Source organism: Carassius auratus, unplaced genomic scaffold (assembly GCF_003368295.1).
Source record: "Carassius auratus strain Wakin unplaced genomic scaffold, ASM336829v1 scaf_tig00018191, whole genome shotgun sequence".
Classification (NCBI taxonomy): domain Eukaryota; kingdom Metazoa; phylum Chordata; class Actinopteri; order Cypriniformes; family Cyprinidae; genus Carassius; species Carassius auratus.
This window is the reverse complement of record NW_020524860.1, coordinates 87,444-111,874: the sequence shown is the minus strand read 5'-3', so window position 1 is coordinate 111,874 and position 24,431 is coordinate 87,444. Positions and strand designations below refer to the sequence as shown.

At 39.4% G+C, this 24,431-nt stretch overlaps 1 protein-coding gene across 1 annotated transcript; it reads right to left on the bottom strand.

Moving 5' to 3' along the window:
- Positions 1-6,344: 6,344 nt before the first annotated feature.
- On the bottom strand, positions 6,345-20,281 carry LOC113075985 (tripartite motif-containing protein 16-like). Its single transcript, XM_026248626.1, has 7 exons — positions 19,619-20,281; positions 17,472-17,567; positions 17,313-17,392; positions 17,159-17,216; positions 14,126-14,285; positions 13,999-14,046; positions 6,345-7,329 (listed from the first exon to the last, which is right to left on the bottom strand). The coding sequence occupies exons 1-7, from the start codon at positions 20,198-20,200 to the stop codon at positions 6,746-6,748; spliced, it is 1,608 nt and encodes a 535-aa protein (XP_026104411.1). The 5' UTR covers positions 20,201-20,281; the 3' UTR covers positions 6,345-6,745.
- Between the last annotated feature and the right edge of the window lie 4,150 nt (positions 20,282-24,431).

Sequence of the window (24,431 nt, the reverse complement as noted above, 5' to 3'; positions counted from 1 at the left end):
TCTATGTTATAATTTCCCGAAAACAAATACACAAACATATAAAACAAACTTCTAGCGAAATACTAACAGCATCTAACTTACCAATCGAAAATAAATGTTGCAAGTTCAGAGTCGAACCTCATTTCTTTCAGGTCCATCAGTTGTCTCCGAAGATTAAAAGCAGTGCAGATGTTTACTCTGGTTCGGCTCCTTTTCTTATCGGATTTGATTGTGATTCCGAGCGCGGTTGTTTCCCTGTAGCGGGTGGTGGTCTCTTGCCAAGGGCTTGAGCTATAATTTCTCTCTCTTCCCTGAACTGAAATGAAGTAGTGGGCTGTATTTTCCATATGATTGACATCAGGTTCAGGCACGCCAACAAGACGTGCGAGTTATTCATGTATTGCAGGTTGGCTGGTGGTTATGTTGCCCGCATAACGCCTCCCATGGCCGAAACTGGTATTACGACACCTGTCGGGCTGGGGCTAGTAATGGTAATGCTAATTAAGGTTGATATCTATGCAGCACTATAACTTGACATTTTTTTAATGACATCATCGCCCTTATTTCTTCTCATTCTTTTGATGCGTGTAGGTCATGTTATGGATATTTTTACCTCAATTTTTGCATATGGCACCTTTAAATACTATTAAACTGACTTTAAAATCTCAAGGAGTTTATACGTTAAAAACGTAAAAATGTCCCAGTGCATGTTAAATAGCCTAAATGAACTTGCCCATTCTGACCGCCTCACTTCTGCCTGTCAGGAAGTCCATGATCCAGCTGCACAGAGATCTGTTTAGTCCCAGAGTCTGGAGCTTCACAACAAGTGTGGCAGGCACTATGGTGTTAGATGCTGATCTTAAGTCCTCAAACAGCATTCTCACATAGGCGATCTTATTTTCCAGGTGAGAGAGAGCAGTGTGTAGGGTGAACGCAATAGCATCGTCTGTAGAACGGTTGCTTCAATATGCAAATTGTAGCAGATCCAATGACGCAGGCAACATAGAGATGATGTAATCTCTGACGAGTCTCTCAAAACACTTACTGAAGATGGGTGTGAGAGCAAGGGGCCTCCAGTCATTTAAGCATGTAATTTAGTTCTTCTTTGGTATGGGCACTATGGTGGATTTTTTGAAGCACGAGGGAACCACAGACAAAGAGAGGGAGAGGTTGAAAATGTCTGTGAAAACCTTGGCTGGTTGGAATGCACATGCTCTGAGCACACGGCCTGGGATGCCATCAGGACCCGCAGCCTTGCAGATATTCACATGTCGGAAGGATCGGCAGGATGCTATCCATGTTAAGCGTCTAAGGAGAGGCATAAGGAGAATGAGAGCAGCCTTTGTTAATACACTGAACAGAAGCTTCGTTGTCACAGTGTACTAAGATACTTTTAGAAGTCCATTCATTTCCCCACAGAAAAACTGCTACCAAAAGGTGGTAGAGCTCAAAGAAAGCTGAGGACAGGGGGGAGCCCTGCAGCTGGGGGGTCCCATGGAGACGTTAACCAACGTCCTTAGTAAAATCCTTCAAAGCCAATTGAGGGGGCTGCATTTGTAAATAGTTGGATGTCTACGAGAGATGAAATTAAGTTGTTGTAAAAAAGGGAAAGGCCATTCCACTGTTTAAGAAACATTATCCATAATTTAAGTTAATCACGGCACACATTAGATAGAGGAATGAGTTCCTCGAGTACATGTACTGAAGACGTGAGTGAGAGAAGATGAGAGATGAAAGGGGGTCCCAGGGAAATGATGCGCATGGCAAAATTTAAAGGGGGGTGAAATGCTCATTTTCACTCAATCTCCTGTTCATCTTGAGTACCTATAGAGTAGTACTGCATCATATCTCTAAAATGTCTTTAGTTTTATTATATTTATAAGAGAAAAATAGTCTGTGCCGATTTTTCTCGGAAAAACACGAGCCGCTGGAGGCGTGACGTGTGGGCGGAGCTAAAGAATCACAAGCGCGAGTAGGCTTTTGCGTTGAGAGCGTTTGGAAGTTGTGACATTACCGTGAGGGAAAAACCATCATCCATAACAAACCATGGCTAACAGTCAGATTCAGCCGTTTATTTATGATCCAGAATCAGATCCCGAGGCTGAAATTTAAAAAGAGCAGCAGCAGCAACGACTACAACAGCGTCTCTATGTGGTATGTATTGAAACTGTATATATTTGCTTATGTAACCCCTCTCTCCCGGGTCCTTTCTGGCGCTCCTCGCACTCGCTCCGAGCGGGGCTCAAACCTGGGTCTCCTCTAACAAAGAGGCTAAATGGCTACAGGCACTAGCATCTGTTGCTAGTGTGTCTCTTGAGATCGGGGAGGTTTACCTGCACAACACTACTCGCTGGCCTCCGTTACACTTAGCGGTTTTGGAAAATGACTAAGTTCCACTTTATGTCATCTTTTTTTTTCTTTAAAGGTGTACAAGAGGTTTACTTGATGTGCTTACGCACCGATAGCTAAGTTAACAACACAGAGATATTTGAAGCAGTTTTTCTCACCGCATGCGGTTCCAACACACGATCGTGACCCTTTTTCGTTGGGACTGCATTATCCTTAAGAAATAAACGATATGCAAATCCGGCGTCAAACTGGGCCTTGTTTGTAAAACAAGCATCTTCGAAATGCAGGGAACAAACAAAAACACTTGCACAACTCCGTCGATGCTCTTTAAAAATAAACTCTGTCCACTGGTCCCTTAATGTTTTTTTGGTAATCTGTGCAGGGTTGTCTTGCCCTCGCAACCGAAAACACACTTCTTTTGTGACATTTCGCTCTCGCTCTGGTCAGTGAATGTCTCGTCTCTGCTCTGCTATACGGGAGCGCGTGCTCTTCCGGGAGAAGTGCCCTTCGGACCCATATAAGGAAGTTCCACTCCATCTAACGTCACACTCGAAAAAAACTTTCCGAAACTTGTGATAAACCGGAAGGAGTATTTTGGGAACAAAAATACTCCTTCAAACGTACAACTTAATTTTTGAAACTTTGTCCATGTTTAGCATGGGAATCCAACTCTTTAACAGTGTAAAAAACTCAGTATGCATGAAATAGCATTTCACCCCCCTTTAAGTGCCCGAGCAGAGAAAGGAGTTTGCGTTTAGAACAGCTTGGGTTGTCGAGGAGGGTAGAAGCGACAAGGATTATTCTATCAATCTTTTCTTAGGCAGACAGAACTGAAATGGTTTTGAGTTTAGTCCTGGGGATGATGTTCATGGTCTTGGTGTTTCTTACTTGAAAATGTTCTGGTAGCCACTCCGATGGGGCTGACACAATACACTTCAAAGGGGGTTTTATCGAAAGGGCTGATCATGAAGCCTGGCTTTACTTCTTTTTTGATTAAATTATCTATGACGTCAGGCTCTGCATGGGTGGATTGGAGATTATTGCATATTAAATTTTAGGAGAGTGCGCATTCGACACCGAGATTAAAAAAAAATTCTGAGGCAAGAGAGTTAGATAATTAGTGAATTCTTCGTCTGGGTCATGAGCGAGTTCTATGGTCAGGCGATAAATATTCACAGGACTCGATAGGTAATTGTTTGATTTCATGATCTCTGTCAGATATTACTGTGAGTTTGCAATCCCTCCTCCCTTCTTACTCGCTCCTTTCAACGGATGTTTCCTGTTATTGTTGGGTGTGAGTGTTTTTATCTTCTCTCTTACTCCTGCCATTCCTTTCCTTTTTCCTTTGTTCTTCTCCCTCCTCCCATCTGTGCTTTCTCTCTCTATTCTTTAGTCTTATGTCTCTTTACCTCAATGTATACCTGCATGTGCAGATGATACCTAGAGGTGAATCTATTAAGATTGGTGGGGGGGGGCTTTTAGTTTAGTTTGTCCTTTACTGAAAGTTGAAGTGTTCAGTGCCAACAGTATTCCTTATATGTCCAGTAAATGCTTACCTCAGCTAACTTGTTGTTTTGGCTCATACTCAACACATATGTAATCCATATCTCATTGGATAAACTAAAGCACAACCCCTTGCAATGCAACTATATAATGTGTGAATGTAATAATAAACGGGGATGAAGTTTGTGAGCAGACTTGGCTTGATGTTCATTTACTTCTTTCCATGGGTCCATGCAAGGACTGAGAATGGTCAGACGGCATCGAAAGATAAAGACAAAGTAATGTGTTATTTTAACAGTGGGGGCTCATCCGGGATTTTCTACAGACAGGTAATAATGTTTAATTCATTATTCTTACTGTCTGTTAAAAAATTTAACATATTTTCATGCCGTGAATTGGACTCTGTCATATTTGGCAGATTGGGTTATCCTCGTGTAAGACATACGGGAAGAACAGTATCGGGTCGCAACCAACTGTTTTGGAAAAGATACCTTTTTTCATTATACATTCTTAAAAAGTGAATGGACGCTTTGTGAAAGGTTATCTTTGTCACTATTCTCACACTGATATTCTCAGTCCTTCCGAGATGAAATTATGATATTTAAATGATTGGTGAGTTTTGTGAAGTGCTTGCAAGGCACTAAAACAAATAAATTGATAAATCGCAATTATTTTAATTATCTATGTGATCTGGACAGGATGGGTGGAACAGCAAAGTAGTATTTCAGCAAAATTGTTTAGTGCACATTCAACTAATGGCTGTTTGCAAGTTCATTTGGATTTAATGAAGTTTTTAAATGAATCTACTCTTACTTTGTTCTCTCTCAGTTGTCTTAGATCAATGCATTGATATTTTAAGAGGCATCAGGCTTTTCCATTACAGATTAGCACAAAACTAAAAAGTATTGCGAAATGACAGCGTTTCCGTTAACCAATGTTTTGCTATTAAAACAAAATTTTTGCCACTCGCGATAAGTTATGGCAAAGGATTTTGGCTCTATTTATTCAAAGGAGGCGTATGCATGTATCTGTATGATTTGGCTGAATTTTAATTAAGAAGTTTTAATTGGTTCTGAAAAGCTAAAGGCTAGTTTATATAAAAAGTGGGAGCCACAAGGGAATTATATTGATGAATAAACAAATACTATAACGTTAAATGTTTTCAGAGAGATGGTTTGCATTACATCTTATCTTTACGAGCATGTTTGTGTCCGTTTTCTCTGGTGGACAGCCTTAAAGGTGATAAATTGGGGAGATTGAGACTATAGTTTTTGTTAACTAAAGTAATCTGTGTATTGTGATCAAGTGGAACAAGATTAAGTGACTATTTTAAATGGCCATATTAAGCTAATAATAAAGAAAGAGGGAAAAAAAGAGGAAAATATTTTTTTTCTTGACTTTGGTTGTTACATTTGGTAGATTATTTATATGATTTCAGTCTCAAGTTATAATAAAATGCATCATGCTGATGTATTTATAAGAATTATAGAAATAGCAAATGCTCATATCAGACAGAATAGGTTAAAGCTCTTTTCTGCATTCTGCAAAGAAGGAATTGCTTGCTCTTTTCCAGCAAAGAAGAACTTGCTTATTACAATAAACTAAAGTACTGCTGTATATTGTTATCTGGATGAGATTCCTTAAATTTTGGACAGTTGCAGAAGATGACTGACCACAGAAAGATTGCTTATATGTAGTTGTGGTCAAAGTTTATAATGCCGTTCTCTTTAGTGTTCATTTTATAGAAGAAACAAGACGACATCTTGGGCAGCTACCAAAGGGAGAGGCAACATGAAGAAAGGGACATTAAGACTGTGCAGAACAGGAAAGCTGAGGAGCGATTGCTACACCCCCTGTAAGAGGAATCTGGCACTTCTGGGAGGGGCTGGAATGGAAAAAGATTGAAAACATTGCAGACACAGAGGAAGATAACTGCACCCATCGGATCCTCATCACCAAGTGACAGACTGGAAGACACTGCAGAAGGAGAAAGACACTAAACCAGCCAAGACATGTTCAACTGACTTTCAGAGTCATTTTTTACTTCCATCTTTTCCCTCGTGGGCAGGTACTGCATATACAATGATCACTACAGAGACTGCCTCAGGTTTTGATTTGTTATATTAATTTGCAAACTGATAATTCAGTGGTCTTATAGCAGTGATCTAATGTTAACATTAAAAAATGTTTTTGTTCATTTATTTATTTTCATCTGGTTTAATCACAATCAATTTCTTCATTTTTTTCAAGATCCTGCATTAAATTAATAATTGTTCATAAATACATGAAAATGTGTTCATTTAAAAAAAATATTCTGACAGCTTTTTTTTTCAGAGATCCCATAAAACTTTACTACAGCTATACTGTAGTTACAGTAAAAAAAAACTTTTTAAATGCCATGATTAATGTCGCATTTTATACTGTCAGAAACTCTTGAGGAATCAATATATTCACGATTCATATAGCATTCAGACATTTTAAATATTTATAATCAATTAAAATATGATCTGAAGCTGGTTTGTCACTGTTTTATTGTTTCTGCACAAATCAAATGAAAGAAAATATAAAATGACATGTCCTTTATGAATCATGTTTGTCAAAATTCCTTTTCAAATGAAAATATGTTTTTCTAGTAATACAAATGATTGATGTGAAATGACAATAAAAACAAATAGTTTGAGAAAAGCACGGATAAACATCATCACTCAGCAAGACACAAACACACACACACACACACACACAGATTTTACTGTCTATGTGAGGATTTATTACACTAATTCTGACAGTTATTTCAGTGACAGATGTTCAGCTGCAGTATTAATGTCATGAAGAGACTCTATAAGACCTCACTGTTACTGATTTATCATGCAGCTCAAAGCATTATGGGTAGAATCTCTCTACAATCTATTCTGATTCATTCACACAGTTTCAGTGATGATTTAAAATCAGCCCTAGTATTCCCAGAATAAACTGTAAATCCAGTATAAACAGAAAACCCATGATACACCCCAAACCCAGGATAGAGTGGCTGAGTGAATGTGGTCTGGACTGTGTGGATGAGGATCATTGTGTTTCTGGAGACGCTGTAGAAGGACAGAGTTCCTGCACCGTGATCCACAAACACTCCTATTCTTCTGCTGATGGGCTTCACAGAGACATCAGTCACTATGTTATTGTGTCTGAATGAGTAACTGGAGGGAAAGCAGATCAAACTCCAGGACTGATCATTAGATCCAAACCAACATTCTTTACCCTGTCCCTTCCTGCTGATGCTCTTATATGACACTGATATACACACAATCCCACTCCACTCAATCTCCCAGTAACAGCGTCCACACACACTCTCTCTACACAACACTTGAGGATTATATTCATCAAATCTGTCTGGATGATCAGGATACGGCTGGACTTTGTCAGTATACGTAATCTCTCTGTTCCCTGCAGCCAGACAGAGACGTTTATTCACTGTGTTCAGATCCAGAGTGAACTGGTGTGAATCTGATGGAGATAAAACACATCACAACATGGGATTATGAATCTATTTAAGCATTTAATGGCATAGTTCACCCCAAAATGAAAATTTGCTGTTCATTTACTCATCTTCAGGTGAGTGAACTACAGCTAAGATGTAAGATTTGTTTCTTCAGCAGAACAGTAAATACATTTTTTAGTTGAAACCGTGGTCCTTGATGTTTCATATAATGCAAGTCAACAGTTACCATCACTTTGTGAGTCAAAAAAACAAACAAACGTGCAGATAACACAAAAAGTAATACTCCATGGCTCTCTCTAGATGATTTATCAAGGTCTTATGAAGCGAAACAAATGGTCTGTGCAAGAAACTGAACATTTACAACATTATTACTTTGTATTACAATATTTTATTTATCCTATAGAAAACAATTGTAGAAGCAGTTTTAATACTGTGAAAGTCAGATGTGTTTTGAAGGCCTCATGGCCTGCATTAAAGTGAGCAAAGTCACATGAGGAAAAAAATGGGATTTCACCAGAAGTTATGTTGTATTCAAATTTCAAGTATACAGAGGATGTTCAAAGGCTGTTTCTTTTATTAATTTTTATTTTTATTCCATTTATGATTTGAGTAGTGCAATACTTCAATTTATCTTGAAGGTATTTACTAGTGGTGGGCATAGATTAATTTTTTTAATCTATATTAATCTCACTGTGATCTTGAAATGAATCTAGATTAATCTAGATTAAAATGGCTCATTTGAATTCTACCGAAGGCATTCAGAATATGTGTGTTACCCAAATAAAATTGACAAACAGTAAGTCTTTGAGAAGGGGTTTATCAAGCTAGGTGGTGCATTAGAAAAGGGGCTCATCTCCTGTTTCCAAAATGCATCACAAAGTGCTTGAAAAAGCTGTAAACTAATTCCACATTGCATAAGGTTCAAACAACATTACGCCTCTTTCACACCAATGTTTATTTAATTAAACGTAAAATAACACTGGATAGTCTTCAATGTAAAAATGAAATATACAATCAAACCTACATTTATTCAGACACCTTCAACATTTCTCACATTATTACAGTTTTGCTATATATATCAAAAATTATATCTGGTGTCTGAATAATTTTTGGTTTGACTGTTCAAACTACAAAGTAATTCAGTCAAGAGCAGTGTGATTTTCTTGCATTTTCTTGGATTAACATTACAGCAGCCAGTCGCTAAATTAGGCGCGGTCACTTTAAGAGACGATGAACGCATCCAGTATTATACACATCCCATTTTTTTCCTCAACTGTTTACTTTCACTTAAGAAATAACTGACAGCTTTTTCGAGCATAATTTCCAAGGTAGATATTTTGACATATTTTGTATGTATTTGAAAGCACAAGAGGTTTTGAGACGCATTTCCCTGCGTGAGTCCTGAACACCAGAACACCGCGAGTACTGAATTGGGCTCTCTCACATCTTTTTGTTTGTTCAAATTGCGATTTCTATTTGTTCGTTCAGGTGCAGGAGGGACTTCGAGGAGAACTTTGCAGAAGAGAGCCCGGTTCAGTGTCGCTGTCCATAATACGCGGCTCTCTCTCTCCGCACCGAACACAGCGCACGAGTAACCAGCTACTCTGTTCAGCTTTTCCGCGTCTTGTGTTTGGATGCTTTAATGTTTAAATCGACAAGCGTTAAGGCTTAAAAACAAATGAAAAAGATAAGCTTTCGTGACGATGCGCAGCAGTGGCCCGTCAACTGTCCTGAGCATCTTTTTAGGCTGGCCTCAGCCAGTCGGTTATATAAAATATCAAGGGGAAAGTCATCATAGCTTGCTAAGTATAGACCCATCACTCAACCCAACTTTGAGAATAGATTAACGACAATATTTTTTATCGCCCGATAAGAGTCGATAACGGCCCACCACTGGCATTTTTTTTACTTTTATTAAGAACTTATTTTTGTACAACTTGCTGAACAACTGTCACAGATCAGGCCAGAAACAACAGGTAAGTGCAAACAGGAAAGTTTATTGATGGGTATTGCAGATGGAGGAACTGGTGAAGTGAATGAAGGTGAGGAACAACACAATGAAGGTTACAGGTGTGATTATCTGAGGGCTGATGGTGTGTTTATTTTGCAGATTCGTAGGGGATTGCTGAAGAAGATCAGTGGAGTCGTTATAAATAGATGGGGAATGGGGGGTACTCTATGTACTCAGTGGAGTCATTTTTTCAAAACGCTTAGAGTTAAGTTAAGTTTCCTGTGAGGGTTAAGGTTAGGTGTAGGGTTGGTGAAGGGCCATAGAATATATAGTTTGTACAGTATAAAAACCATTACACCTATGGGATGAACCCACTTTTCACAAAAACAAACGTGTGTGTGAGCAGCCATGAGCTTCAGGACAAACAAATTCAAGGTGCACATGAAAGTCTGTTAGTAAGTGAATTCCGTGCATCTAATACACATTACATTCCAAACATTAATTTATTAGTATTATTTTAGTTTTTCAGTATATGTTTTTTGGCCTCTCAATGTGTCGGCAGCCATTGACTTACATTATATGAACCACTGCTGATCAGTGTATCAGCAGTGCCTCAGTACAGTTACTGATATCCTGTACAATTGTGTTATCAGTTCTAAATCTCTTGTTTAGCTGTGTTTCCACCGCAGGAACTTTACCCAGGAACTATGGACCTTGGGCCGGTACTCGTGTGTTTCCACCGCAGGAACCAGGAACTTAATAAAGTTCAGGGTAAAAAAAAGCCCCTCAGAAAGTCCCTGCTGGCGAGGGAGTACTTTTTCAAAGTTACGGAACTTTGGGGGGCGGGACTTGGGCACTAAACATCCTGATGTTTGGAGACGGTTAGCTCCTTCGCGATCAGCGAGAGATCAGTCCTCATGTATCCGTCGAGAGCAGCCTCACCTCGGCTAGAGCTTCTGATATGTGCCGCTGGCTTTGATGTCTCTTTAGTGCTTAAACATAAGATATAATTCTTATGAAGAAACAGTCGAGCTACAGAGGACAGCAGCTTGTGAGTGTTTTGTCTTGTTTTCTCATTAGACTACTGTGTGATCGTCATTGCTAGGAAAGTTTTTGGTTTAAATTGTGTGTGTCTTACCCTGGTTAATACGTGCTGAAAGTGGCGCTTGGTTTTGCGTTTGCCTATCGCGGGACTGCCCGGTTTCGATCTGCTAAATAGTGAGGCATGGCCAAAGCCAATGAAAGTACTTTATTAGCTGTTTGGAAAGCACTTGTCAGAAGAAACAGTCGAGCTACAGAGAAGGCCAGCAGCTTGTGAGTGTTTTGTCTTGTTTTCTCATTAGACTACTGTGTGATCGTCATTGCTAGGAAAGTTTTTGGTTTAAATTGTGTGTGTCTTACCCTGCTTAATACGTGCTGAAAGTGGCGCTTGGTTTTGCGGGACTGCCCGGTTTCAATCTGCTAAATAGTGAGGCATGGCCAGCTGACTTCAATCACAGGTAATCAGGCAAAAATGCAAAAAATCAAAAGCGCTAGGTTTCACCGCGGCAGCGGTCACGCCAGCCCTCGTGTGACTCCTCCTCGCGTGAAGACCGACGAGTGTATAGACAATCGACTCAATCTGCATGACTCCACCAAGCAAGGACACCAACAGGGCACTTGAGCATTGCTTTTCTCCTCTCTTTACTTTTTGTATAACTTGTTCTCAAATATTTCTTACACTTGTAGTCACTATGTGCTTTCAGATCTCTACTATCACTACTAACACTCGGAGAGCACGCTATGTACGTCGCAGGAAGGCCTGTCTGACAAACCTACGGCCTGTCCCTCTGACCTCTACTACTACTACTAACACTCTCTATTCCAGCTGGTCTCTGGAACGGCCAGTCTGCAGTTAACAAAGCAGACTTCATTTCTTCTATTGCTACTCATTCCAGTCTCAACCTCATGGCACTGACAGAGACTTGGATCAAACCTGAAGATACTGCCACCCCTGCAGCCCTCTCCACTAATTTCACTTGTTCCCAGACTCCTCGTACCACTGGGAGGGGTGGAGGTACGGGTCTCCTTATATCAAAAGAATGGAAATTTGATCTTCAGCCATCACCTACAGGTACTGGTTCATTTGAATCACATGCCATTACTGTAACCCACCCTGTTAAAATCCTCTTTGTGGTCATTTATCGTCCCCCAGGTCAATTGGGAAACTTCTTGGAGGAGTTGGATGTGCTGCTATCAAACTTTCCAGGAGATGGTACTCCTCTGGTACTGCTTGGTGACTTCACCATCCACCTAGATAAACCCCAGGCTGCTGACTTCAAAACTCTGCTCGCCTCATTTGATCTGAAGTGAGTGTCTACTACAGCGACTCACAAATCAGGCAACCAACTGGACCTCATTTACATGCGCTGTTGCTCTGTGGACAACTCTTCAGTTGCTCCACTGCACACCTCAGACCACTTATTACTGCTAACCTAGCACTTACTCCTGAAGTGCCTTACACACCAACGCAGGTCACCTTTCGAGGAAACCTATGCTCCCTCTCTCCATCTCGCCTATATTCTGTGGTTTCATCCTCGCTTCCTGCACTCTCTCAGTTTTCTGCTCTGGACACGAACAGCGCTACGGACACTCTTTGCTCCACTTTAACATCTTGCTTGGACAACTTTTGCCCACTGTTATCTAGACCAGCACGCACCGCCCCATCTTTCCCCTGGCTGTCCGAGGTTCTCGCTCTAAACTCAGGGCTGCAGAGAGGAAATGGCAGAAATCAAGCAACTCTACCGACCTCAGTGTGTCTCTCCTCTCTTCCTTCTCTGCAAATGTCTTCACGGCTAAAACATCCTACTACCACAACAAAATTAACAGCTGTTGTGACGCTCGGACACTCTTCAAGACTTTCTCTTCTCTTCTTAATCCGCCACCACCACCTCCTCCATCGACTCTTACAGCGGACTACTTTGCAGTTTTCTTCACAAATAAGACAAGATCCATCAGTGACCAATTCTCCACACCGCAGACTGAGGAGAACTTCACAATGACCGACGCACACTCTTTCTCCTCATTCTCCCCACTTTGGAAGATGACAAGAGATGGACGTCTCCAAACTTCTCCTGTCCAGTCATCCTACTACTTGTCCACTTTATCCGATCCCCACTCACCTCCTTCAAGCAATCCCTTCTTCAGTCATACCTTCGCTTACTCACATTATCAACTCCTCTCTTCTCTCTGGAACATTTCCCTCAGCATTCAAACAGGCTCGGGTAAGCCCACTGCTCAAGAAACCATCTCTAAATCCAGCGCTTCTTGAAAACTACAGACCGGTATCCCTTCTTCCATTCATTGCAAAGACACTTGAGTGAGCTGTGTTCAACCAACTTTCTATGTTCCTTGTACAGAACAACCTCCTGGACAGCAACCAATCTGGCTTCAAAAGTGGCCACTCAACTGAGACTGCTCTGCTCTCAGTTATTGAAGCCCTGCGACTAGCAAGAGCAGCTTCAAAATCCTCGGTACTCATCTTACTGGACTTTTCTGCTGCTTTCGACACTGTTAATCACCAGATTCCCCTGTCCACCCTCAGAAAGATGGGCATCTCTGGAACCGTGTCTTAACTCCTGTGGGTCTTGGAGGGTTGATGTTTCAAAGTCACACCACCTTGCTACTGGGGTTCCTCAAGGCTCAGTACTTGGACCACTTCTCTTCTCCATCTACATGACATCATTATGATCTGTCATTCTGAAGCATGGCTTTTCTTATCACTGCTACGCTGATGACACCCAACTTTACTTCTCATTCCAACCAGATGACCCGACGGTAGCTGCTTGCATTTCAGCCTGTCTGAGTGACATCTCTAGCTGGATGAATGACCATCACCTTCAGCTTAACCTTACGAAGACAGAACTCCTGGTGATTCCAGCTAACCCATTGCTTCATCACAACTTCTCTATACAGCTGGGCTCATCAACCATTACTCCTTCGAGGACAGCCAGAAACCTAGGAGTTGTGATGGATCATCAGTTAAGCTCCACAAACCACATTGCTACAACTAACCGGTCCTGCAGGTTTGCCTTATACAACATTAGGAAGATTAGACCCTTCCTGTCAGAGCAAGCAACCCAACTTCATGTCCAAGCTCTTGTTCTCTCCAGACTGGACTATTGTAATGGTCTACTGGCAGGCCTTCCTGCATGTTCTGTCAAGCCTCTGCAATTGATCCAGAATGCAGCAGCGAGGGTTGTCTTCAATGAGCCAAAAAAAAAGCTCACGTTACTCCTCTCCTCATCAGGTTACACTGGCTACCAGTAGCTGCTCGCATAAAATTCAAGGTACTGATGCTAGCTTACAAGACGACCACTGGCACGGCACCAACTTACCTAAACTCATTGGTTAAATCTTATGTTTGCGCTCAGAAAGTGAACAACGCCTTGTGGTACCATCCCAAAGAAGTTCAAAATCACTCTCACGGACCTTTTCCTGGACTGTGCCCAGCTGGTGGAATGACCTCCCAATCTCAATTAGTACAGCTGAATCTTTACTCATTTTCAAGAAACATCTAAAGACTCATCTTTTTCGCCTACACTTAACCAACTTTTCCTGGGGAAAAAAATTCCAGGTACAAATGTTCTGGGTAATCTCGGTGGAAACATGGCATGTCATGTTTTCTTTTACCTTATGAAGGAAGAACATGAACATGAGGTGAGGATTTCTTCTTGTGACTTACACTGTAGGAAGTCGTTCTTGGTCCAGGGAATAAAGGTGGTAAATGTGACTGTGGAATCAACAGACATGAAAAGTGTAAGATGATGATGGACTCATTTCCGAGAGAAGATGAATTACCAGTTCTTTACCTCTGTCTGAGATCTTTTTGAGACCCTTTTTGCAGAAATCCTCCAGTTTGTCTCTCAGCTGATGGACAGATTCTCTCACACCGTCAAAAGAGAAGAGAGAACTGAAGGGAATAATGGGATCATCTTTAGATTCAGGAGGTGATGAGAGAGACTGGAAACTCTACAAAAAAAAAAAAAATCAAAACTCATCACCTCCATGCTTCACCCAGTAACCTGTATTACTGTTAGATTTTTGCAGCTCTTGTTGACTTATTTTTTGAAAAACATATACTGCACATTTGTGGTCTGGTATTTTTTTTCTTTCTTTTTTTACAATATATTCCATAAATGCACTAATTATATATTTGTTTTTAGATGGATGTATTAAAATATAATTATTAATAGTGATTAGGAGACTGGAGACTAGGAGAGTGATTAGGAGTGTTTACGGGAATGTTTGCAAAGCAAGTAAATACAATATTTGTTATTTGTCAAAATGATGTGAATTACTTAAAATATTATAACTCAATGTTTCAGTTAATGACACTTTTAAATAAGGAAATTTATGTTGTGTAATATAGACATACTACTAGAGTGATATTTAACACAACTGTAATATTAATGCTGAAAATTAAGTCAGGAAGGCTTTTGGCACGGGCTTCAGGTGGGGGCCCTGGCTCATGGGGAAGGGATAGTGCTTGGTGGCTTGAGTGCGCCGTTGGAGCTCAAGCTCTGGTTAGGACTGAGCAAGCAACAGAGCAGGCTTTTCAGGCTGTTGAGAAGGCATAGCCTCTTGGAGACTGACGCTGCGGTTTCTTTCTCTAAGGCTCCTGAGAGTGGAGAAATTGGATACCCCTGTGGCGGGCCACTATCATGAAAGATGGTGATCCTCAAGGGAAGGAAGGTGAGACTCATGCGCTGAGTCCCAATTCGCCTACTTATACTACGACCTAAAAGTATGTACTTTTTTGTGAGGAAAAAGTACATACTTTTGAGTGTGTAGCAAAAGAGTATGCACGTTCTGGGACATACTTCCATGACAACGTGTACAACCCAAAAAGCAAATGAACAAGAGGACAGCCGCCAGTTTAAAGAACGCTCCACCAAAAATAGCATATAGTACTGGCGGGGGATGATTTTGATTTTCTGAGAAGTTGTCTCGTTGGCAGGCCGGAAGGGCCTATGTAGTCTGGTGGGAGCGACTTGGAAGGGTAGGCCCTACCGACTGCAGGTACTGAACTGACCGGGAGAACTCTCGCCAGACGGCTGAAGGGAACGCACGCATCAGACGGGTAAACGCGAGTTTGCTGAAGTCGCTGATCTTGGGATGTAGCTGGTGGATTTTGCCGGAGGAGTTGTGTGAATTTGTGGGCAGGTTATGGTGAAGTGAGCCACTGACCTGCAGACTGCACAAGAAATGCTCCTGCAGCCTAAAAATACGTGGCTGTGCAAGTCTGAGTCGAGGGCTTCCCAATAAGGGCACTGGTTCCACTGAGCGATTCAGGTTGCACACTTATTGGAAAAAAGTTTGTGTTAAGTATAAAAGTGGCCCCCTCCATAGGACAACGCGAGCTCGGCTATAATAGACAAATAGTCGTTGAGTTTGCGTCGCCTATGGGGGAAGGCTGAACAGATTATCTAAGTGAAACGGTTGAATGCGATGGTGAATTCGGAGAAGGAAAGTATTCAAGATGAAAGGGGATTTGGATTTTTTAACGTGACTGAGAAATCCCTGCAGTCTATTTGGCGGAATCGGGAGTGGGCAGGAGGGAAATTACTACTTATTCCCTGTGTCATTTCACTTTATTTATTATGACTCAACTTGTATACTTGATTTATTTTTATGAATTCAATATTTGGCTTGATGGCTACATCTGGTGGAAATTTTGTGTCAATAGCCCACTAAGAAATCCCCTTACTGATAAAATGCTGATGTGTGAAACACTTATTTTTCCCGCTATATATATATATATATAAATCAAGTTTTTTACAAAAATTTTATCAGCACCGCACCACCGGCGGTTGTTGGTCCATGAATACCGCGGTGGTAAAAATCAGACACCATCACAGCCCTATTAAACAAATGTTAATGATTACATCCCTTGCTAAACTAATATATATATGGGAATACACAGTTTTTTGCCAATCAAATATGTTAGGAACGTTGTATCATGATACAAATACCAACCAGTATCAATGCACACTTTTTAATATCAATTCATCGCATCGTTAACTTTTATGCCAATGCACGATCTGTGAACTGTGAATCTTACAGTCCCTAATATACTGTATACACACATTCATGGAATGAGCAGATTTCTGGTTCCCAGCATGCTTTGCTTCTGACTGTTAAGGAGAGTAAATGTTTAAATGTTATTTCATGTGTTTCTCAATATTCATATAGGGGGAGATCTGTTAGTTTTAAATGTTGCATATTTTTTTGGTAATTTAAAAGGGTTTCTGGTAATTCTGAGTTTGTGGGGTTACTGTGCTGAAGAGTAGAGCCTGTGGTTAGACTGAAGATTGGCTGAACACCATTAAGACAATATGATACTTAATAAAGTTATTGCTGTGCACTCTTCAGCACAGTGATTGTCTCTTTGCTAAATACTTTAGGACATGCAGGTGTGACTTGCCTGGAATGCTACAAAGTCGTTGATCGTGGTTTGAAATCGTGACTTACGGGCTCAAAAACCTGCCTGGAACGCAGCATATTTTTACACATGCAGTAACATGTCTTTTTATATGTAAATCTATATATAATGAAGAATATTACTGAATATATTATAAGGAAATATATTGCCACATATTTTTCACTATATGGAAAGCAGCAATTCCTTATGTGTTATTCATTATATTGCAATATAATATAATACTCTGTATATTTTCTATGCATTGTTAAATAATTTAATAAATTGATCATTCATATATAATGAAATGTATTTTCTTTTTTGTAAAGGCAGTCTGCACTCATGAAATGTTTCTCTGCGAGTCTCTGTCACAGCAGGATCTGCTCAAGTCCACTATGATCCTGTTCTTCTAGATCTGTGTTACCTGCAGGAACTGGATGTGATCCTGTGTGTGTGAAAGTTGCTCCAGCTCAGCGTCTCTCCTCCTCAGATCATTGATCTCCTGCTCCAGTCGCTCCAGTTGTCCTTCAGCTTGACTCACTGCAGTCTTTTCCTGATCTCTGATCAGTCGTATCAGCTCAGAGTGGCTTCTCTTAATGGAGCGGATGAGCTCAGTAAAGATCATCTCACTGTCTTCCACTGCTGTCTGTGCAGAGCGCTGTTAGGACACACAGTGATTCAGCTTCAGTGAGTCTGAACTGAGACGGAGACAAACTTCTCTTCTTCTCCAGACTCACCTTCTGAGACTCCACAGTCTCTCTCAGCTGCTGGAGATCTTTCTCTCTCTGCTGGATGCTCTCCTCTAACTGCTTCTGCAGCTCCTTTAACTGCGTCTGGAGGAAAAATGGATATCAGATTAAACTGTTGTTTTTTAGTGCTTGCCTTTGTGATAACAAGGCATGCGCCCCCCTCAGCATGGCAGATTTGGTATTATATTCCCCATAGTTGTCACAGTGTCTGGTTTGTGTATCCCTGGGTGTCCACTAGAGGTCTCACTTCCCCATATTGTCACCCCAATTCAGGAACTGTTTTCACACAAGCCTTTATCTGGACTAATCACTTCATTGCACACAGATGTTCCCACTCACATTGTTTGCACCTGTCTATATATACCCTGTTTGTTTCTGTCATTGTCATGGAGTCCTTGTTTAATTTCACCCTGTATTTTGTGTTTCCTTGCCATTGTTTATGTTTCTTGTTTTCTGGACTGCTTACCTGATTTTCGACCTTTGCCTGGCTGATTTATGTTTCTAGATAAACCAATAAACACTGCTACTGGATCTCCCTGTTTGTGTGTGTGTTTCGTGACAATAGTGTCTTTCAGAGGATGTAGTGCGAGTTCCCTCAAGAGGGAATGTCTCAGGTTATGCTTGTAACCATGGTTCCCTTAGAGGGAACGAGACACTGCATCCACTTGCCATGCCTCTGGGACGCCTGCTTCATCTCCTTCAGATGAAGAAGTGGATATTGTGTTCTCTTCGCCCCCTTAGCTATGTTCCCTCATAGTGACTTAAAGAGGATGCAGTGTCTCGTTGGGAGACTGGGATTGTCACTCTAGCCTTTTTAAGCCAAGATATACCAGATTCATATTTGTGTAACCAAAAGATGATATTGAGATATTTTAGTTAATTAAATTTGCTTAGAATGTTAATAAATATTACTAAACAGTCATTAAATATTCGTGTTGAGCTAATTTAAGCGTTTTCATAAAGCAATGTTTAAGATTTATTGAAAAAATAATAAGCTATTGTTTTTGTTCTGAAAGAGAATAAAATATTACTGCGGTATTACTGAAGAAACAATACTGTTGTATTTTTTTTTCTTTATCATAACCAGCGTCCATTTATTTCCCATGTATTACACTGTTAGAGAGACCAGATTGCTCAGAGCGAAATATTGGACAAACAGCTAAGTTTAGCAAGAGTAGCGCCCAAAAATGATTTATGTCCTAGGAAAATGGACATCGTCACCCTTTATTCAGATATTTTATTATTAAGAATGTTTTTACACATATTGCATATTTGTGCTTTCATCAAAAACGAGAGAACCAATTAAATATTAATAAATTATTTTATTATTGTATTTAATGTATGCCTTTTTTCCTGGTAGCCTTTTGGTTTTCTATGTATTTTTTTATTTTGTAAGATCATCTAAAGCAAATAAAGAAATATCCTCACTGGACATCACTTTTGGCTACAACTGCATATAAGAAATGGAAAATGAAAAGCATTGCCTTCATTGCTGTTGGTTGAGATTTTTCTGCTGTCCATGATGCATTAGTTAATGAGAACACATGCTCCACGGATGTAGATATACCACTTAGGCACAAAATAAACGCCACGGCTAGTTAGAAGACTCCATGTGAGTGACTTGCTCACCATCTACATCTGAATTATGTTATTATTTTTATATTCTAATACACTGTTGAAATATAACATTTAGCTGTCATATCTTGTTTTCAAGACAGATTTATAAAAAAATACTGTACAATATGAGACAACACTAACAAGTTAAATAGATATAAAGAATAGTGCATTTAATAAAATGCTTTTATTTGTTGACTGTCATGTTGTTTCAAACTCATTTTCTATTGCATTCTGAATAATGTTTCTGTTTTCAGAATCCAACCCAGATATGTTGATGCATCAACAACTTTAAACCTCATTGGTTCTCGCATATCACAAGATGAAAACAATCAACTAATCAAAGATTTAAGTGTGAATATTGACCCCATTTACTTGCAATGTGTGGAGATGAGACATTCTTCAAAATAACTTTTTCCGGTTCCTTGGGAACAAAGAATGTCACATATCAAAATAACATTAGAGTTAGTAACTCGTAAATCGTCATATTGTTCAGTGATATTACTGGAATCCGTTCATACCTGTTTTTCTGTCCTCTGTGCTGCAGCTGATATAGTGTTGTGGTTTTTATGTTCATCCATACACAGCACACATATACATTTCTGATCAGTAAGACAGAAAACCTCAAGGAGCTTGTCATGTTTCTGGCAGATCATCTCCTGCAGTCGTCCAGTGGCTTCTGTCACTTTGTGTGGTTTACGTGAATGAAACTCCTCATGATGATCAAAATGAGTTTGACAGTAAGATTCCTGACAGTTCAGACAGGACTTGACGGCTTTGTATTTTCTTCCAGTACAGACGTCACACTTAACATCTCCATCTCCAGCTCCAGCGTCACAGTCAACAGGAAGTTTAGTCTTCTTCAGTTTCTCCACCATTTCAGCCAGAATAGTGTTTCTAGCTAAAGCAGGTCTTGGACTGAAGGTCTGTCTGCACTGAGGACAGCTGTAGACTTTCTTCCGATCCTCCTGATCCCAGCAGTCTGTAATACAGATCTTACAGTAACTGTGTCCACAGGAAGTAGTCACAGGATCCTTCAGGAGATCCAGACACACTGGACACAGGAACTCATTTTGATCCACTGAAATTCTGGCTTCTGCCATTTTACTGCTTGAATCCAGAGACACAAACACACAACCACTCGACTACACTTTAGTTTCACTTTCCCTGAACAGGAGATTACCGTTTCCTGTTTCTGTGTTTGTGTGACGTGTGTAAAACAGGCCAACCACTAGATGTCAGTCTCACACAGGCACCAAGAGAAAAATTACAGAGAAGCAAGAAAATGTCTTTAAAAACCACAATAATACTGTATCATAATTACTACATTTGTACTGCTATAATAGAAACTGTTCAGATTAACAGTTTCTTAATTTTTTAGGAATGTTTTCAAATTATGATTAAATATTATATCTGGATCCTTTTTTTGTCAAAAGCTCAGAATCATTCAAGTTTATAAATAATATATTAAAATTTGTGTCACTTCTTGTTACTGACGTTTCGATGCAGTGTTGAGATCCCGAAGCTTAGTTTCGAACCACTGCTCCGAAGCGTGATTCAAAACAACCATGTCGTGTTACTTTCAATTAACAACAGTGAAAAATTTTGCACTAAGACTCCAAAAACCCAAATAGTCCATGAAGAGCTTACCTGCACAATTATTCCACTTAAAGGAGTGTCAAATACAGCAGTGAAACTCTTTAGTCTGTAAAACCATGAGATCAAGGCAAGTTTTTTTATATAGCATATAGTAATTTTATATATTGTACACAAATGGTAATTGAAAATGCTTTACATAAAAGTAAAATAATCATGAAAAAAATCACAAAAATAAAGCAAGCAATTTAAAATCTTTGAAAATTATTTAAAAATTGACTTAAAAACTATTTAAGATTTAAGAAAATTATTTTATATAAAATGCAGTGCAATCATTTTGGGTTTCAACCACAGGTCGAAGAACAATATCAAATCCATTTATCATCAAGCCTTTAAAATGAAATGGAGCAACAGTATGGAAGTTCATAAAAATTTGGTGAAAAATTCCATAATATAAAAGTTTTTTTTTAAAAGGGATTGGCTGTCTCAAAGTCATCATAGTACAGCTGAAGCTGGAGAGCATGCTTGTATTGAGATAAATACAAAAAAAAGATCATTTGAAAAACATGGTGATCACATTGTGCATCATGTTTATTTCCTAGAGAACAATGTGAAAGTAGCGCAGTGGTGGGGGGATCAATTCTTAAAACTACCAATACCAAACCTTTACACAGTGTCTTCACAGAACGAGAACGGCGCAACAAAATCATTTTGAACTCATTATAATCAGCGATGCTGTCTACATTGGATGCAGCATGACAAATCCTTGACTGAAAACTGTGGCTGCATTCTGTTTAAAACATATTGACACAAATTTCCAATGATTTTCAATGGTCGCTTTGTCACGTACAGTGTAGACAGACATTAGCTGTTGCAGTGTGGTGCAAAAACTGTTGTGTCCAGTGTAGACACAGTGATGAAGGAATGTAGTATAACAAGCTAACAATGCCACCCCTTTTTAGAGAAAGAGGAAGTAACTACCCAATGGAAATAGGGCACACAGGTTTATTACCACGGAGGGTGAAGGGAGGTGGATATCAGTACAAACAGTGTTTATTGATCTCACATAAATAGATAAAACTTTCAAATAACTACAGTTTAAGAATATTGCTCAAATAAGCTACAATGATGGTTGACATTTTTTGTGACCAAGATGAGACACTGACAAGCTAAAAATAATATCTGATGACGAAATTATGAAGAAATGTATGCCACGTCTTCGTTAACTAGACAAGACTGTCATATTAATCACATTGTGAGTGTATTAGCACCATTTGTTGTTTTCTTCTTGTATCTGATAGAGCGTTTGGACACGGAAGAGGGTAAAAAATGACGTCAGACTTAACAAACGAATTGTCCCTTAAAACGCTCTCCATCCAGACTAGCATTTTCAAGCATTTTCCAAAAGTGCCTTATCCACACTGAAACGTCAGAAAATGTTAAGTTGTTTAATGTATTCTTCCCACCTTATGGGAGTTCTGTTGTAATGGTTGTGCTCTTTAGAGTTATTTGCAAACTACAACTGTTTATTAAGGTAAAGGTCCTGTTTTTCGTGTTTTTTTGACGCTTTGATTGTGTTTACAGTGTGCAATATAACATTTGTTAATGTTTTGCGTGTAAAAAAAAAGTATAACGCTGTTTTCACTGTCATAAAAATGGGCTGATGACTTCCTTGTTCTATAAAGTCCCTCCTTCAGAAATATGTAACCAGTTCTGATTGGGCCAGCGGTTCCTGTGTTGTGATTCGACAGCAGCATAGAGCAGGCTGACCTCCTGGAAACGTGCGATTGGACTAGTTTTGAGAAGCAAGTGGGCAGGAGTATGTGCTGGAGATGTACTTATAATCACTGGAGAGTTTTTACTGATGAGATACGCATGAAAATCACATTCAATTTTTTTGCACAGCCCTAACATCTAGTTAACAAAGCTGAACAGCGTTGCCCTTTGTGTAATAAGTTACAGAAACTGTTAAAAGCACCAATTTAAATAATAAAATACACTTACCGGTTGCTGTCCATAAACAACGCCTTCTCCAGACAAAGAGGGAACTGCTCAATCTTTCAAGAATAATCTTTGTGCGAATCCGGCATTAAACTGATTGAGATTGAGGAAGCTGTCCTCAGCAAAATGTGCTGCACATAGTTTTACATGTGGATTATAATTTTCGGGAACTGAGTTAAACATAAATTGTAACCATTAATCTCCAAGTACAGCGTCCCTGGGAAGCCCAAACAAAGATGATTGGACTCCGAGATTAAAATAACAGCGTTTCAATGACATGGCGACAAACGCATTCTTCAAACGCAACTCTTCCTCTTTTTATTGTGTGACAAATGTATCATATGAAGTTTTATTCAGTTAAGCTAACTTGGTTAACTTAAAACATTTAGCTTATACTTGTGTCACAATCATCAGCTGAAGTGCCTTTGAACTCCAGTAGAGGGCACTCCACTCAGGACTCTTGTATTTCCATTCCCAACTCCATTTCCCATAATCCCCTGCTTAGGGCTAATCATCATCAGGTGTTCCCCATTACCACTCCCCTATATATACTGGCTGCGTCCGAAATCGGATACTTCCATACTATATAGCAGGCAAAAAGCAGTAGGCGAGCAAATTAGTATGTTTGAAACCACAGTATTCATAAAAGAGTAGGCAAAAAATGTCAAATTCTCGCGAGATTCGGTCGTACGTATACATCATTTGTGTACTAATATGCCTATTTGCCTACTATATAGTAGGAAAAAAAGAGTAGGCGAAGAAAGTAGTATGTCCGAAACCTCAATATTCATAAATAGTAAGCGAGAAATTCCCGGATGTCCTACTGCTTCAGTCCAGATTCTTCAGTGTTCATCGAGGGACACTTTTCAATCCCAGGATGCAACAGGAGAGCGTCATAAATACGAAGACGAAAAAGAAGCAGATAAATTGCGAGGATGGACGCGGGTGTTTTCAAATGTGAGTATTTGAATGCGGAAAAGTTGGTTTTATTTTGTTAATGATGAATTTGTTGAGCTACTGTAGAGCAAACAGTTAAAGGTGTGAAGACGTTAAATAGAATAGTATATTCTATATATTCTTATAGCGAACAGCGGAGCTCCAGCCAGCACACATCACCAAAGTACATTTACATAAATCATATACATGATCACTTAATGTCTAACATCTGACAGGAAAATGTTCGATAAAACATCTAAAAGACATGCAAATAGGCATCTGATTGAGTGATGTATGTGTGCTGTTGTGTAGAATTCACTGTTGTCAACCCTGCTTACATTACATAAATGTAAGTTATTTAAATAAACAATTAAGTTATCGGTTTTGTTCGTCCATTATTAATGAATAAATTATGTAACAATAAATTATGTAACAAATGCATCTTCTGATCATTAATACATTTGGGTATTTTTAAATATTTTATAGATATATAGTACTATGTAAAAATTATAGGCCACCCCTTTCTTTTTTAATCTATTAAACGGGCTTAGAAATAATTATATACGCTCATTATAGCAGTTCTAAAACATCAAATAGTTGCCTAAGACTTTAGTACAACTCGTTTATATGTATGTCAATAAAGGAATTCTACATATTCATAGTACAACATTTAAAGACATTATGTGATACTTATAAATTATAGTTTATAAAATGAATTCACATTTATAAGTTAATTTAAATATAAAGTGATTGTTTTGTGAATATGTGTGGTGTAATGCACAGACACACAAACCATACTTT

Coding starts and splice junctions, on each gene's coding strand:
- LOC113075985 (XM_026248626.1), bottom strand. CDS start 20,200: ATGGCAGAAGCCAGAATTTCAGTGGATCAAAATGAGTTCCTGTGTCCA. Junction 17,568..19,618: donor CACAGAGGACAGAAAAACAG/GTATGAACGGAT, acceptor TTTTTCCTCCAG/ACGCAGTTAAAGGAGCTGCA. Junction 17,217..17,312: donor ATTAAGAGAAGCCACTCTGA/GCTGATACGACT, acceptor TGATCTGAGGAG/GAGAGACGCTGAGCTGGAGC.